Source organism: Schistocerca piceifrons, chromosome X (assembly GCF_021461385.2).
Source record: "Schistocerca piceifrons isolate TAMUIC-IGC-003096 chromosome X, iqSchPice1.1, whole genome shotgun sequence".
NCBI lineage: Eukaryota > Metazoa > Arthropoda > Insecta > Orthoptera > Acrididae > Schistocerca > Schistocerca piceifrons.
Genome location: NC_060149.1, coordinates 725,286,857 through 725,303,780, shown reverse-complemented (window position 1 = coordinate 725,303,780; position 16,924 = coordinate 725,286,857). Strand labels below are relative to the sequence as shown.

At 39.1% G+C, this 16,924-nt stretch overlaps 1 protein-coding gene across 1 annotated transcript in view; it reads left to right on the top strand.

The window, feature by feature from the left end:
• LOC124721483 (probable histone-arginine methyltransferase CARMER) overlaps positions 1-16,924 on the top strand; it is a 133,113-nt gene that overhangs the window by 41,769 nt on the left and 74,420 nt on the right. The window contains 4 exon segments of the mRNA XM_047246489.1: positions 3,134-3,181; positions 3,183-3,226; positions 3,229-3,321; positions 7,309-7,401. Of these exon segments, the coding sequence (XP_047102445.1) occupies positions 3,134-3,181; positions 3,183-3,226; positions 3,229-3,321; positions 7,309-7,401 (278 nt within the window).

Genomic DNA, 16,924 nt, shown 5'->3' with positions numbered 1-16,924 from the left:
AATAGGTCAATGTGCATCAGCACTGCCATGCAAGATGAAGTAACAGATGTATTAGAAGGATTAGAAAAACTCCAACTCCGCATGTATTGGTGATTTTTCTGTACCGATCTTAACAAAGAGTGCTCTATCTGATTTGAAGCACTTGCACTGATGTGACTGCTTGCTCTAAGCAGGCACTTTCCCAGATGCATTGAAAATGTGTGGGGTGACATTTATAAAACTATCACACTTGTAGATGATACCAAAATTCTACTAAAAGAAGAAGTAAGGAAGAGTTAAAGCAATCAGTAAACATGACCACAAAATGACTCTGCAACTGAGCACAGAATAGTCAGCTTAGAACAAAGGAAACTATCTGGCTAAAATTTCAGTGCTCTAAACAGTAATATGTACATTCCATTTGTCTCCATCAATCATGAGCCAGTTGGCAACAGTACAGAAACCAAATTCCTAGGATTACAAAGCACAATAAAATAGAATGTGAAAATGAAATGTCTTATTGCAAAATTCAGCAAGAACTGCTATCTTCTTTGCTTAACAAAATCCTACTGTAATGAAAAAACACTAAAGAGTGTATATTGTGCCTACTTTCATTCACATCCTGAATATGGGATGATATTTTGGGGAAATCCAAAATATGAAGCAAGTATCAGCATATTAAAATTACAAAAAAGGGTCATTAGTCAAATTTGAATTTAAACCTAGAGACTTGTGAAAAACACCATTTAAGATCTCTGGTATTCCATCTTTACCATTTATTTGCATTGTGCAAACTATTATAATCTTCAAAAATCCAAGAATACAAGTGGTTTTTGTAAGACACAGTAGCTTCTTGTGTCGACTTATTTACAACTGCTCTCCAAAATGCTCCATAAAGAAGTTGTTAACCATGGCTGGAAATAGTGGAGGACCCAAGGCCATTCCATCTGTCATTTCATAAAATTTTCTGCATAGCAAAAATTAGATGGTGACAAAACAGCTTCAGTCTCAAGGAGGAAAGCAGTCTGGTAACAGTTTTAACGTACCTGCCACAGAGCTGTTTGTTAACAGAAACTACATCCAGTTAGCCCTCAATATTATTGAGCTAAACTGATTTACTTTTATCTTGACAAAAATCATAGTTTTCAGTGTGAACATCACATGTTCACAACCATTATGGGCACCTTGATGTAACAAGATATTAGGCTAATTTGTAGGTGGGGAAAACCAACAGCACTAATAATGGGTCTCAGGGCAACATCTCATTTAGGAATTTTAGGCAAGCTTTACAGCGTGGTAGGTCTATGAGATCAGACCCTAATATTCTTAATGGCATCATGAAGTAGTTTAAAAACAAACAGGTCTGCCATTTCCTGGTAAACGACAGAACAGGATCACATTCTGCTCATCTACATGTATAATTATCCAACACAAGTGCTGCTTTGCTGAGATAATCTGCAGCTCGAAGAATGGCTGTGACATTTCCATTGTCAGCTGGGCAACACATTAGATATTTATCTCTCCACAAGTGTGAAGTCCTCTTGTTGCTCTGTGGAAAATTGACTTTGGAGGGTTGGCTGTTAGTAAAATGTGACCTCGGCAACCCTTACCTCCTTGGTCATGCATTGTGAAAGGAGTTTCCCTGTTTTTCTTTCCAACTGCATTGTACTGGCTACTATATGTAAGAATAATTACTGACCTACTTTATATATGCATTATTGCCTGCCCCATAAAAATTAAAATGTGTAACCATTTGCATTATATCCACTCTTCTTCCCACCATGGTCCAGTAATTATTTCTTCTCACCACAGTCCAGTGATTATAGTGATTGAAAAGTTATGAGGCCCCATAAAATACCTTGTCTGAAACTAAGGCACATTTGTATGATATAATTTAACCATTGTCGCAAGGATCTATCTTAAGCTTTTAAAAGCAGCAAAAGTCATTTTAGTTTTATACCGTTCAGTTGTATTTACTTTGTGATTGACAGATAGCAGTGATTTTAAAATGATTCGGTTTGCTAATGACACTAGTTAAGTGCAACATAGGTAATCTGTCAAATAATGCAGTTAAAGACATAAGTTCATTGCTTGTACAAAGTAAATTGATGCTAAATAACAATGAGACTTAGTTCTACTGTTTCTAACATACAGTTCTGACATTTTGATTACACAAAATGTGGGTATATGATTAGCAAGTCCCAACAGTCCAAATTCCTAGGTGTTCATCATAGATGGTAAGCTGACATAGAAAACCCATATTCAGGATATTGTTCAAAAAAGGAATGCGGCTGTATTTTCCCTTATTCTTGGTCCAGAAATTGACAGTTTGGGCAATGTGTAGTGTAAGTTCGTAAACCTTCTTTTGAGCCCTGTTCAGAGTCTGGGAATTCTGACATTGACCTCTCAGTATGTACACGATGTGATCAAAAGTATCCGGACACCTGGCTGAAAACAAGTTCTTGGTGTTCTCCATCGGTAATGCTGGAATTCCATATGGTGTTGGCCCACCATTTACCCTGATGACAGCTTCTCCCTCCCTCTCCCTCTCCTCCCCCTCCCCCCTCTCCCTCCCCCCTCTCCCTCCCCCCCTCTCCCTCCCCCCCTCTCCCTCCCCCCTCTCCCTCCCCCCTCTCCCTCCCCCCTCTCCCTCCCCCCTCTCCCTCCCCCCTCTCCCTCCCCCCTCTCCCTCCCCCCTCTCCCTCCCCCCCTCTCCCTCCCCCCTCTCCCTCCCCCCTCTCCCTCCCCCCTCTCCCTCCCACCCCCTCTTCCCCTCCCCCCATCTCTCTCTCCCCTCCCCCCATCTCCCTCCCCCCATCTCCCCCCCATCTCCCTCCCCCTCCCCCTCCCTCCCCCTCCCTCCCCTCCCTCCCCTCCCCCTCCCTCCCCCTCCCTCCCCCTCCCTCTCCCTCCCTCTCCCTCCCTCCCTGACTCCCCCCCCCCCCCCGACTCCCCCCCCCTCCCCAAAGAAGGAACATAAAAGCTTAAAAAGTAACTATTGTTGATAGAACCATCTAAAAGTGGAAAAATCCCACTCCTGAGTATTTTGTCTCCTTTAATGTAAATATTTTAATAATGATTCCATCATATAGACTATAGAAAACTTCTTTTTAAAGATAAGAATTAGCTGATGAGTTTCTAATCTCTTTGACAGGCAGAGTTATGATGTAACAATTGAGCTATGTGTGGAAGGCACAGGTAACAAGGTCATCTAATACACTGGACTTAAAGAACCCTTATTTCCGTTACACGGACAAGCAGCACAACCTCCACCTGGTGTCAATCATACCTCTCCAAGTGAAACATACTGGAGCCAGATCGATGCACAGGGAGCACGTCAGGGTAAGTAATGCTGGCTGAAGAAAATTTTTGAGTTTTAACCATGCTGTAAACATCTGAAAGGGTTTTGTCTAGCTGCTGCCCATAATTGAAATTCATTTTTATAGTTTTAGTTATATCATTCTATGATATGTTTTTTCCTCTTTTTGGTTGTCTGAAAGTATGCTAGTTTCGTTTACGTAGAATTAAAAATGCTTATTCTTCCTTTTTTGTGCTTCAGAATGTCTTTTCTGAGGTATGTCATATTTTATAACTTATTCGTATTTGATTAATGTCAATTGAATAGTTAAGGATTCGTGATGAAAGTGATTTAGGGTAGGTTAATGAAGTGACCAGAAGCTGTTGGTTATGAGGTGGGATGGTTCCAAAACAGGCAGTATTTTCGAAATTCTCTAAAAATAGTGTTACATAATCCAGGCATTCGTGGATAACATGTCCCACAATCCAAGAATATTTCCAATGATACAGTACGTTAAAGGATGGTAACAGTGAATAAATCAAAGGTTTTGGTTTCTGTTGGGGTGAATTTAGTGCAGTAGTAAAAATATGCTGTAAATGTTTTGTGTCAGATCACACTAGATTAGAGGACATGCGATATTCCACACTGTATTTCTGAGAAGAATCCAATAAGGCAAAGGCCATATTCATATTGATATACAAACATGAGCACTGCAGTATGCACTGGTGAAATTGTTTACACATTATTTTATCACTGTTGTTTTGCCAGGCTAATGCTCATGTTATCTTTTCTTCAAAGACCATTAGTTCCTGCTTAAGTATGTGGGAGAGTTTGGAAAGTAGAGTAGAGGCTATTAGGGAAGGTTGAGAGTCATGGCCGGATAGCTCAGTTTGTCGGAGAATTGTTGAATGAACTTGATTTTGGTGCTCCTGGACATACAAAATGATTATACGACAAAATGCAGTGCTCGGTTCAGAGAATGAACCTAACAGTCTGTGATTATGAAATTAGTAATGAGCACCTATAGCATGTCACACTGTTTAAATATTTACAGATAGTACTAAGAAATGTAAAATTTGATGGACATGTGAAAATCAGTAGTGGTGAAGATGAATGGAAGAGTGTGTGTGTGTGTGTGTGTGTGTGTGTGTGTGTGTGTGTGTGTGTGTGTGTGTGAGGGTTCTCGGAAAATGTTGCACCTGTAAAGGAAATAACATACGATGGGCATTTGAAAAGTCTGTCCAAAAATAAAAACTACTTACATGTTTGGGGAAAACTTATTTTTCGACAGTCTCCTTTTAGACTTACACACTTCATCCAATGCTGTTCTAATTTGTTGATCCCTTCCTAATAATAGAAATTGCCCAAGTCTGCAAAATAGCTATTAGTTGCTGCAATCACCTCCTCATTTGAATAAAATCTTTGCCCCGCCAGCCATTTCTTCAAATTGGGAACAAATAGTAGTCCAAGGGAGGCAAGTCTGGTGAATGGGGGGGGGGGGGGGGGGATGTGAAACGAGTTGGAATCCTATTTCCATTAATTTTCCGACCACAACTGCTGAGGTGTGGGCTGGTGCATTGTCGTGATGAAAAATCACTTTTTTGCGGTCCAATTGCCGTCGTTTTTCTTGCAGCTCGGTTTCCAAACGGTCTAATTGTTGATGAGGATTATCTCTTGCGATTCCCGAAAGACAGTCACCTTAGCCTTTCCAGCTGAAGGACTGCTCTTCACCTTCTTAGGTGAGGATTCTCCCTTGGTAACCCATTGCTTAGATTGTTTTTTGGTCTCAGGAGTATAGTAATGTACTCACGTTTCATCCACAGTGACAAAACAACACTTAGTCCTGCGGATTCTTCCTGAACAGCTGCAAACAATCCTTGCAACACTTCATGTGATTCAATTTTTAGCCAAGTATGAGCAATTGTTGAACCCATCTTGCGGATAGCTTCCTCATGTCCAAATGTTTATGCAAAATATTATGTACCCGTTCTTCGAGGTGCCCACAGCACTAGCAATCTCACGCACCTTAACTCTTCTGTCATTCGTCACCATATCATGTATTTTATCAATGATTTCTGGAGTCGTTATCTCCACAGGGCATCCAGAACGTTCAGCATCCCTTGTGTCCATATGGCCACTCCGAAAATTTTGAAACCACTTATAAACTGTTCTAATTGAAGGTGCAGAGTCACTGTAATTGTTTATCAAGCTCTCTTTAGTCTCTTGAGGCATTTTGCCTTTCGTAAAGTAATGTTTAATCACCACACGAAATTCTTCTTCATCCATTTTTTGACAATCAGTCGACTTCCTTGATTCACACGAATGCCAAACACAAAGAATAGACCAATATGGCTGAAACTTGGTGTGTGTTCCTTCTAAAGATGCTACTAACTAAACATGACCTAGATATGCGCCGGTGTGCCATCTCTCGGACTTTGCATGGACTTTTCAAACACCCCTTGTACAAGACCCTAGACTGCGAGAATAAGGTACGAGAGAGGCATATAGGCAGTCATTTTTTCCTTACTCCGTATGTGAGTTGTAATACAACAGATATTGATTAAAATTGATCTGATACTCTTCCACCCCACACTGCTTGCTCCTCCCCACAAACACCTCCCCCCAACAAACACCTCCCCCCCAACAAACACCTCCCCCCCCCAACAAACACCTCCCCCCCCCCAACAAACACCTCCCCCCCCCAACAAACACCTCCCCCCCCAACAAACACCTCCCCCCCCCCAACAAACACCTCCCCCCCCAACAAACACCTCCCCCCCCACAAACACCTCCCCCCCCAACAACACCTCCCCCCCAACAAACACCTCCCCCCAACAAACACCTCCCCCCCAACAAACACCTCCCCCCCAACAAACACCTCCCCCCAACAAACACCTCCCCCCCAACAAACACCTCCCCCCACAAACACTCCCCCCCCCAACAAACACCTCCCCCCCAACAAACACCTCCCCCCCCAACAAACACTCCCCCCCCCCAACAAACACCTCCCCCCCCAACAAACACCTCCCCCCCCCAACAAACACCTCCCCCCCCCAACAAACACCTCCCCCCCCCAACAAACACCTCCCCCCCCAACAAACACCTCCCCCCCCAACAAACACCTCCCCCCCCAACAAACACCTCCCCCCCCAACAAACACCTCCCCCCCCCAACAAACACCTCCCCCCCCAACAAACACCTCCCCCCCAACAAACACCTCCCCCCCAACAAACACCTCCCCCCCCAACAAACACCTCCCCCCCCCCAACAAACACCCTCCCCCCCCAACAAACACCTCCCCCCCCCCAACAAACACCTCCCCCCCCCAACAAACACCTCCCCCCCCCAACAAACACCTCCCCCCCCCAACAAACACCTCCCCCCCCAACAAACACCTCCCCCCCCAACAAACACCTCCCCCCCCAACAAACACCTCCCCCCCCAACAAACACCTCCCCCCCCAACAAACACCTCCCCCCCAACAAACACCTCCCCCCCCCAACAAACACCTCCCCCCCGCCAACAAACACCTCCCCCCCCCAACAAACACCTCCCCCCCCAACAAACACCTCCCCCCCAACAAACACCTCCCCCCCCCCAACAAACACCTCCCCCCCCCCAACAAACACCTCCCCCCCCAACAAACACCTCCCCCCCAACAAACACCTCCCCCCCCCCAACAAACACCTCCCCCCCCAACAAACACCTCCCCCCCCAACAAACACCTCCCCCCCCCCAACAAACACCTCCCCCCCCCCCCAACAAACACCTCCCCCCCCCCCAACAAACACCTACCCCCCAACAAACACCTCCCTTTCTCAGTACTGGAAAATTATAGTTTTCACATGTTTGTATAGTGGCCAGTCTTGGAACACAATCCTAGTGAGACAATATTCAAAAATTGCTGGTTGTGTTTAATCTAACATATTTGCATTTGTTTTTTGTGTTACAATTTTGAAATGATTGTATACTTTTTACTTTAAAGTACTCGTGAACCACATGACACTTTTTCATAATTCCTTCCTTTCTAGCAGTGAATATGGTGAATGGAATAGCAGTGAATGGTTTGGGAGAAGTTGCCACGATAGATGCAAGTCAGACAGCACCCAACCTAATGGGACTGGGTAAGCAACTCAGCCATTATCTGATTATAGGTAGGAATGCTCTTCTTTAATTTTATGCATGTTGTTGGCTTGATTAATTTTCACCTTCTTTCTTATTCATGGACTAAATATGTAAACTGGAAAGGGGAGAAATGCTTTTTTAGTGTTCCATTTGGTGTTGTCTACAGGAAAAATCTGTACAGCTTTCTTAAGGAAACCTCAAAGTTTAATTCTGTTAAGCCAAAAGTCTGTTAGTTTTGTTATATTTGTCAGAATGAATTTTCTAATAGTTTCATACTCTACCTTTAGCAATTACCCTTCCTACTACTTACCAGATTAGTATTCTTCCTGCACATCTGTTGTTTCATTCTGAAAAATAAAACACTTATCATTTTATTCCTTCATGCTTAACAGAAAATCTCCATTTTCTTCTTAGAGAAATTTTATGACTGTCAAAAGTGAATTGAAACTGACTTGATATTGTGATGTCCAAAAACCTTATACATGAGGATTTTGCAATTAGTGAAAATTTCTTTCATCGAAGTTGGAACTAATGTCATTGTCCCTCAGTTAAATAATTAATTTGAAATATTTATGCTGCTGATGTGCACTGTCAACACTTTCATTGTAACTACTGCTGTGTATCCATTTTTTGTCATTAATTTTAGAATACTTTTATTCTTTTTGCATTTTGGTTAATGTATAACTTCTTCCATATCTTGTTTGTATATTCCACCAGCTGGGAGTTTCGTAGCTGCACATCTTTATTTTAAAGAATTTTTTATGAGGCACAAAAATAACAGAAGTAAAAATTTCATCTGTTGCTGTCAGCCACAGGAGATGCACTTTTTTTGTTGGTTCTTACAAGCCTCAGTCTGCAACTGCCATTTGTTTTTTCTTTCTGTTACAAAATGGGAGATCTTGCGTCCGCTGAAATGAGCAAAGGAAGCAACCAAAAAGACATGGTCATGCTTGTGTCAAAATACAGTTCTGCAGAATTCTGTTTTATAAACTAATTTTCATAAAATTTAAGCCATGCTATCAGGTTCCCTGCCTAAGCACCACCTGGAAATTGGGACCTTCTGAAAATACTTGAAAGTTTTTGAAATAATAATTTTGAATGATATTGTTTCACTTCCTTTAGCCATTCGGGTGGAAACTAGGTCTCCTGTGACATAACATCTCTGGTTGATGTATGTGAAAGTTTTTCTTCCCTGAACTTCTCGGAGGGATGTGTGCTAATTATGCATGTGACTTAGTAAAAACTCTTGTTAAAGCAATGTAATCATTTTCATATGTCCAGATACTTTGAGCTATGTTGGCAATCTTTGTGAGCCCACAGGTTGCACACTCTTTAGAGTAAAACTTCAGTTGGCCTAATGGAGTGTGTGCAAAATACATAAATTCAGCATGTAGGATACGAGTTGTAGTTTTCTGAAATTCAGACATCAATACATCACTTGTTCTCTGGGTATGAGGCATTAAATAATTCGCGTAAGACACTTTCCTGTCATAAGCTTTCTCTGTAGGGTATTGTCTTTACTGAATACATTTGCTTACAGTGTTTATACTGTGTATAATTATTAGGTGTAAGTGAACTGTTCAGCATAATGACAAACAGCTCAATGTCAAAATCTCACAATAAAATCTCTGGTAAAAACAGTTTAAAAGAATAATTCATCTCCATCACATTTATAATGTTATCCTCTTAAAAGAATTTTAAGAGGATTGACGTTTTCCAGTGTGGTTGAGCAGAATTATTCTCATAAATTGTGAAATTGCGGACTTACAACTGGATGTCACTTTCATTGAGTGATGGATAAAACTGAACTATAGTGGAAGGTTGATATCTAAGACATCATTATTTCATTCTATGAGTGATAACTGTAGCATAGTAGAAAGAGATTTGGATAATTTTTATGTATGAAAAGTATACTAATAAGTGTAGAGTAGTAGTGGACACCTTGTGTATTTGAATATATTTTCATTGAAAATCTTGTAGTGATTTTGTGTCCTGCTTTCTTTTTTTGTTCAAAAATGTGTTAATGTGAACTTGAATGTTGCCATTAATTTATATTATTTCTACGATCATATATAAGGTGCCATGCAATTTAGTATTAAAATGAAAGGTGATGAAATAGGAACTCTTGCTTCATATTTCCAATATTGAGAAGGCAGTTTTTTCTCTAACAAAAAGGGCCATATATTAGCTTTAGTTATCATTAAGAAATTATTTGTGTGGTAACTTTAACATTAAACTAATGTTTAAAGCAATATTTATTAAATTTTGTAGGCATTGAAGAATGTTTGGTGAAGGATGCTGGAACAAAGAAGGTTAAATTGAAACACATACTGCATAAATAATGAAACAGCACAGCTGTGCTGCCCCATCCCCACCCACAAATATACACATTTCCTTCTTATACCAATCAGATCTTTCTTCTCCATCCTAATCTTTATCTCCCCTTCCTTGAACTCTGTCTGGGCTCCTGCCCCAACACTTCTACACACACACACACACACACACACACTCACACACACACTCACACTCACACTCAATTACTGTATATCCTATTCTTGACTGTCTCTGATAACATTTACTGATTCTTTTTTTAGCCACGTCACCCTTATCTTTCCCTTACTTGTGCTTATTACAGTGTTATGCATTCCTGTTGTTAATTGTTAACTCATCAATCATACCTTTTCTGTTTTTTGTTATGCTTCTTGTATTTTACCTGCAGCTCCTTGCACAGCAGCTTAAGAAAGTCCTTAGATGTATATTATGTTTCACCATCGGGACCAGTCCTTATCATGGACTCTGATGTGAGTGCAAGCCCAGTGTTTTTTCATCTCTTATGGAGTTGTTAAACCCTTGTCCCAACCTATTGCTGTAGGTTGTGATGGGTGGTTATGTTTTCATTTAACTTCCACTATTGAAGTAGCTCTTGGCTTTTTGAAAAATTTTTTGAAATGAATATTGGTTTGGCAAATAAGTCTTTTCAGTTTTTAATGTGTAATGAAATGATAACTTTCATGTAAAAATGTAATTACATAATCTGGTCACAATATTGTGACTATCAGTGAACTACTATGTGCAGTGTGGATTGCAGCAGAATAGGAGTTTCAAAATTAGTCTGAAACCTTTTAGGGGTTATGGAGGGTCCATAGTAAATGTATTAAATATATGCTCTGATAGATGATCAATTGATAATTTAGGCAAGTTTGGTTGCTATGAAATTCTTGGAAAAACTCTCCCAATCAGTCTCACATATTTTAGACTTTCCATTACCTTTCTAGAAGTCCCCATACATCTTTTGAAGGGAGAAATGTGGTTGTGTAAAACATAATTGAAATTTTAGTAGTTGCCAAACTGATTGAAAAGCATCTTACAAATGGATACATTACTCATAAGAATCAGATTGAAACATTGTCCAGAGAACACTAATTATTCCACTCTCAATCAGAACAACAAATTTTATTTAATACTACTGTTAAAATTGAAATCTTTTTATCAATGTAAACGAAAACTGTGGATGAGAATGGAGTTTGAGACACCTTCATATAAGATACTGCCAGTTGCCTTGACATATCTGACTAGGACAAAGACCAGAGCTTCTGACGGTAACATACATTGTATTTGTTAAGAAGGTGATTGAGATAGTCTTTAGACAGTAGTGGTTTTATTGTAATTTGGTGTAGCAAGGAGACAGAATATTTTACACAAATTGTATATGTTCTGCAGTACTTTATTTTTTTTCTTTCTTTTGAAACTAGTTTTTGCTTAAGAGACAACTGGGGAATAACTCAGTACAGTTGTTGAACATGTTAGCAAGCTGGTAGAAAACTTTGAGGGAAATGTTTCAAATGAAATGAGTTTGAAATGAAGATCACTTGGACAGTGTAACTGTTGTTGCAGTAAAGTGTACTAAGTGTAAAGAAATGCAAAGGGGGGTTTCAAAATGAGAGCCAAATTGCATTATAGGTTCAAATTTTGTCAAAACTTAATTGGAATTTGTTATATAGCATTTATTCTACTGTCATAACTAACACAAAACTTAAAACAGTGATAGTAGTTAAAGTAAGCCAAAAACTTATTCTCAAAATAGATAAATCTTGTAGAACATACACAGTTGGCATGAGTCATTAGTGTGTGTGTGTGTGTGTGTGTGTGTGTGTGTGTGTGTGTGTGTTTAGGGGAGGGGGCAAAGGGGGGGGGGAGAATTGGAGATTCAGGAGGTATAAATTTCAGTAATGCTGACACAGATTAAAGCAGAAAACAGTTGTCCCTGGTTTTTGAAACTGTTACTTTCTTAATCGGGGAGGAAAGAGGGATGTTTTTCATGGTTGGGAAGGAGGGCCAGCTAACTCCTTCTCAGCTTTCAGAAACCTCTTTCCCCGTCCTCCTAGTTCCAAAACTTGGGAACAGATTTGTTCGTACTTTTATGTGTATTGGCAGTGCTGGAATTTAATCTTCTGAAGGTAAGTAGTGGCCAGTATTCTGTCTCCTTGTAATTTCCTAGTACATTAGTGTTCATTTGCAGTCCTCTCATCCAGTTCAGATCCTGGCAGCACACGCTAGTTAATAAAGATACTGTTATGAGCATGATTGCCTGCTTACAGTAAATAATCAACTTCTTGTTAGGTGCTGCTTTGTAAAATTACTCATAAGCATACTATTGCAAATCAAACAGCTACCTGCAATCATCAGATTGTTTCAAAAGACTTCATACAATGTGCATTAAACTGGAAACATCTAAGGAACTATATAGGTTCTACCTACCTTTCTTTAAATAGAATATATTGTGTGTTACAAGAGTTAATCTTTAACCTTCATATCCCTCCCCTCTATTGTTTTTTGGCAAGTTCTGTGATAACACTCAAAACCATCTGACTGAAGAGCTGAATGAACTTTCTACTACTGTCAAGATTTGCAGGATAAAAATTGGCTGACCAGTTTTGAAGTGTTCTGTTAAAACATTTCTCATACATTGGGTGTTGTCAAATATCTTTGTAGCTCGTATCTCTCTCTTCCCCGCCTCGCCCCACTCATCAGTAAAGCAAAATATAGTTCTTATTATTTCCTTTCTTTTCCACAGAACTGGTATCAGCCAATTTTAGTATTTTGTTTTTGAAAGTAGAGTAGAATAAAAACCTGACTATACTGGAAATAACTTGCAGAAAATAATAAACTGAATGGACTTCTTTGCCAACCTTTTGTATTCTTCCTTAAATTTATTTAAAAATTATTCAAATTGGACATGATGAATGAGGGTGGATATGTTTTAGTTGCCTGTTTGTCAGAGCAGATGTGTTCTTTACATAAAAAGGAAGCATAGCTACATGGTTAGGAAACAAAGAAGAAAATTTCATACTAAAATTAATGTAGAGGGTGATATGCTGTTTAATGCATAGGTGTCATGTGGAGTGCCATTTTGTTCAGACTGTAGTATGCTAACAGGGATACATTATTGTTTAAAATGGTGGGTAGTCAGTACTTTGATCTTTTGCAGATCACTTCACCGACTGGGCCAAGTTTGTTTACAGTATATATCAGATTTACCTTTACATTTATTATGCAGACAAAATCAGTTGACAGATTCTTACACCAGTCAGTAGCATTGATTAACATTACAGTTTCAAATTAGACAGTGATACCAGCAAATTGCTTTGTACCGATGCTCCCTTCTCCACAGTGTGTGGTTGTATGAAAAGCACAGTGTACTTTAAATTGTCCCACAGTTGCTCCTTACCTGCCGTGCACTCCTTTATTGGTTTGTGTTGGTGCGTTCTTTCTGCCTATTAATTTCATGAATTTACTTGTGTTCTGGTACAAATAATTAATAATTGTATTCTGCATGTAAACTCAATAGCAGTCCTATCCTTCTGAAAACTAACATTTTAAACAAACGTTGACGGGAAGTAATACACAGTCCACATTTCATAATCATTCAATCAAATTTCATCCTTGTGCTTTTCCTGTTCCCTTCCCTGCTGCTCTTTGTTGTGTATCACTTAAAATATCTCTCTCTCTCTCTCTCTCTCTCTCTCTCTCTCTCTCTCTCTCTCTCTCTCTTTTTCTCTTTCTCGGATACCCCCTTCCTTCCCTTGGAACAGTGTGGGTTGGACTGCAGCAAGCAGTATCATTAATTTACTTGCACCATTATGACCAAGGATTCCGGAGATCCAAAGATAAGCGGCATGTGCCATCTGTTTACTGCATCAGCAGCTCCTCCCCAAGTGAGTGATTGCATTAAATCACTATTTTTTTTTCCTTACAATTGACAACTTTTGTATTGTGGTAAATGTAAAGCACGAAACATGATGAATTCTTGCTGTTATGTAACTTCATTTAAACTTTGTGAACTTGAAGTGATATATTCGCATCATTCATAGGTAGTGCTCTCATCGTGTTGTTGGTGCACAGTTTCTAAGATTCGGTATTGGTAATAATAATTGAAAAGACATTCATTTTATCATCATGTGTTCAAAGCTATAAAGAAACATTGTTGGTGTAGTATTCACAATATTTTGTTACATTGTTTAGGGATTTGTTTAAATATGTGCTTTGATTGTTGCACTATGTTCATTGTTTAATAGGATGATAAACTTTGCATATGGAGCACGTACTGTGCTAAGAATGTGATATTTGTGATTTCTCTCTTCAGAAAAAAAATACTACATATCAATTTCTGCTTATTATTTGCAGATAGTACATCATCCACTTCTGTGTTGAGATGTAAAGAGTCTGAAGTTATGTTGCATGACTGTTTTGGCTACATGTGATGCAGTATGCCATCAGTAATCATTGTCAGTGAGAAAGTTAACATTCATTTTAAAGGAATGAGACACGTGAAAATTCAGTCTATACAGTTTATCGAGTACCTGAGAGAATAAAAACTGATCAGCAACATAGTGCTTCTGTAAGGAGAAAAAGTAACAACAGTATTTCTATTCATCATCCTAGTCCCTTCCCAGTCTAATTTTTTTTTTTGATAGTTGATTCCTGTTTACATTCTTTTCTTAACTCCTTTTTCAATCCTGGTTTTACAGTCTTAATATTGCTCTGTTTTTCTGCCAGCATTTCACATTGCAGCCACTTGCCTAAGTAGGCCTTCCAGTTCATTTATTATATCTGTAGCTACTGAAATTCCATTTGCTTATTTACTCCCTTGAATGAATTTTATTCTTTCATCTATTCCTGAAATCTTACTTCCCCACTTTACATATCACACTTGGTATATCTGCCTGCTTTCTTTATTTTGCTTTCAGCTCTTGTAATGTGGGGTTTCTGTTGTCACACAAACTATTTAATTTAATAATTATTACGCTTTGTCATTTGCATGTGTAATCAATTATTGGACTTACCATTGTTGCAGTTTTTGTCATCCAGTTATACACTTTATATTTATTCTCTTCTTTAGTGTTAGAATATGTTTCTAGCATTGCCTCCAAAAATTTAACATTTTTTCATTGATTATCATCTCAAGTATAGGATATTTGTCTTTCCTGCTTTTTGAATCTATGTTAACACATTTTTGTGTAGTCTCAAACTTCTCTCATTCCTATTCTGGCCTGCAAGATCAGCAGGAGGTATTTGTGTGCTCAGTGTTTCCCAGCTGGGTGTTGCACCCTTTGCCTTTGCGACAACACACATTATTGTACAGCTGTTTAACCATGTAAAACAAATTTCAACTTCTGAATTGATATTGAATGCAGTGGACTGCAGGGGTTGTTGTCAACCTCAGGATTCATAGAATTGGTGATGTCTCCTGGAGAGGATGCTCTCAGTGAAGTAAGCAAATACAGTATAAATACTAAGTTGTTAAATTTTTGACCAAATTTGAATATTTGAGTGTGTAATTTTTTAGGGAATTGTGCAGATAAAAAGTTGGGTAGTGCCGTGCAGTAAATTAAAAATAATAAAGCTAGTTGCTAATGCAAGTAATTTAGGTTCCTTTGGCCTATTACATATTGTCAAATTTTTGCCAGCAACCAACGTGACAGCAGCCAGTAGATGTCAAAGGAAGTATGGTTAGTTACACACTTGGTTGCCACAACAAATGAGTTGCAGATCATCAGGCTTGCAGGAGTAACCACTCCCAGTGACCATGAAGTGAGGCAACCAACGGTGTGGCTTAACAGAAGGGACACAGTGTTGTTTTAGGTTATGTGCAGCACCACGCAAGGGGAAAAAAGGCTACAAATGTTGTAATATATATTTATTTTAAGGGATTGTGATTCCAGTGTGAGATCAGTTCAAAAGTACTCAGTGTCATTATAATTAAAAACGTAATGTTTGGAACATGTAGAGACCACCATAAGTGTTTAAGTAAATATACTACTTTTCTTCGTGAAATATAACAGGCAGCAGTGCTCAAAACTTGGACAATGAAAGTTTGGGCAAACTAGTAATATTAAGTCCGTACTTGAATATACAGGCTGTCCAAAATTTGTACACAGTCTTCGATCTAATAACAGGATAATCCGTTTTCGTCCTTGACAAAAACTTCCAAAACAGAAATAAAAACACTTGCTCAGATATAGATTACAGTATATTGAAAACTTTCAACAAACACTCTTCAATTGGAGATAATACTGTCATTTACAGATGACATTTACCCCCTGCACTCAAAAGGGTTGGTTCTGCAAGACTTGCGCAGATGGTGACCACAGCTTCCACACTTTAACTTGGTTTTGTGGTATCTCTGGTTAGTTATATTCTTCAAACATATGTAGCATCTTGATTTTCTAGTTGGTTCTTCATTTGGAGTAATTTTGATTATCTATAGTTTCTTTTGAAGGATGTATTTTAAATAATAGGCAGTTGGAGTCCTTCCAAGTCCTTGGATTGCTCTTCTGCATATGGCTTCAAAAGTTCAAGGGTTAATTCATGCAATACAATTTTCTGGCACTTGTTTTCCCTTTATTCCACGTAGGCACTCTCTTCTGGAACACTGTGTAAGAGTTTATTGTGGCTATATATAAAGTAGGCTCTAGAACATTGATAGTGGCTATCACCTCGTACCTCTTTTTGTAGGGTATGTCCGGCATCCACTCCTTCTCTAATGGAATTGTAATATAGGTTTATGTGAGTATCTTTTTTGGAGCATCAACTTGTACTCCTGCATCACAATGTTGTGTAGGCAACAACAGATTTCTCTTCATTTTTTCCTTTGTAATGTAAGAGACAACTGTTACTAGAGGCTTCTTAGTCGATGGATTTGTGAGTGAAAACTTAGAATAATACAGTTCTGTGCCTGCTACATCTTAGGTTCTTGCAGTATGAGTTTTCTGTTGAATTTGAGTGACCCAATTTGTAATTTGCATTCAGTGTGTCTCCCAATTCCACAGAAGTGTAGAAGCAGTCAGTTGTTACGTAGTAACCTGTATTCTGTATTGGCTCCACCAGCCCCTTCACAATCTCAAAGGGACCTCATTGAAAGGCAGGTCTAGTGTCTTTTGCAGCATATACTTCCATTTTTATTGTGTATTGTTCAGTTGCACTACTGAGAATTGTAACAAATGTACCATATGACCCTGGCAT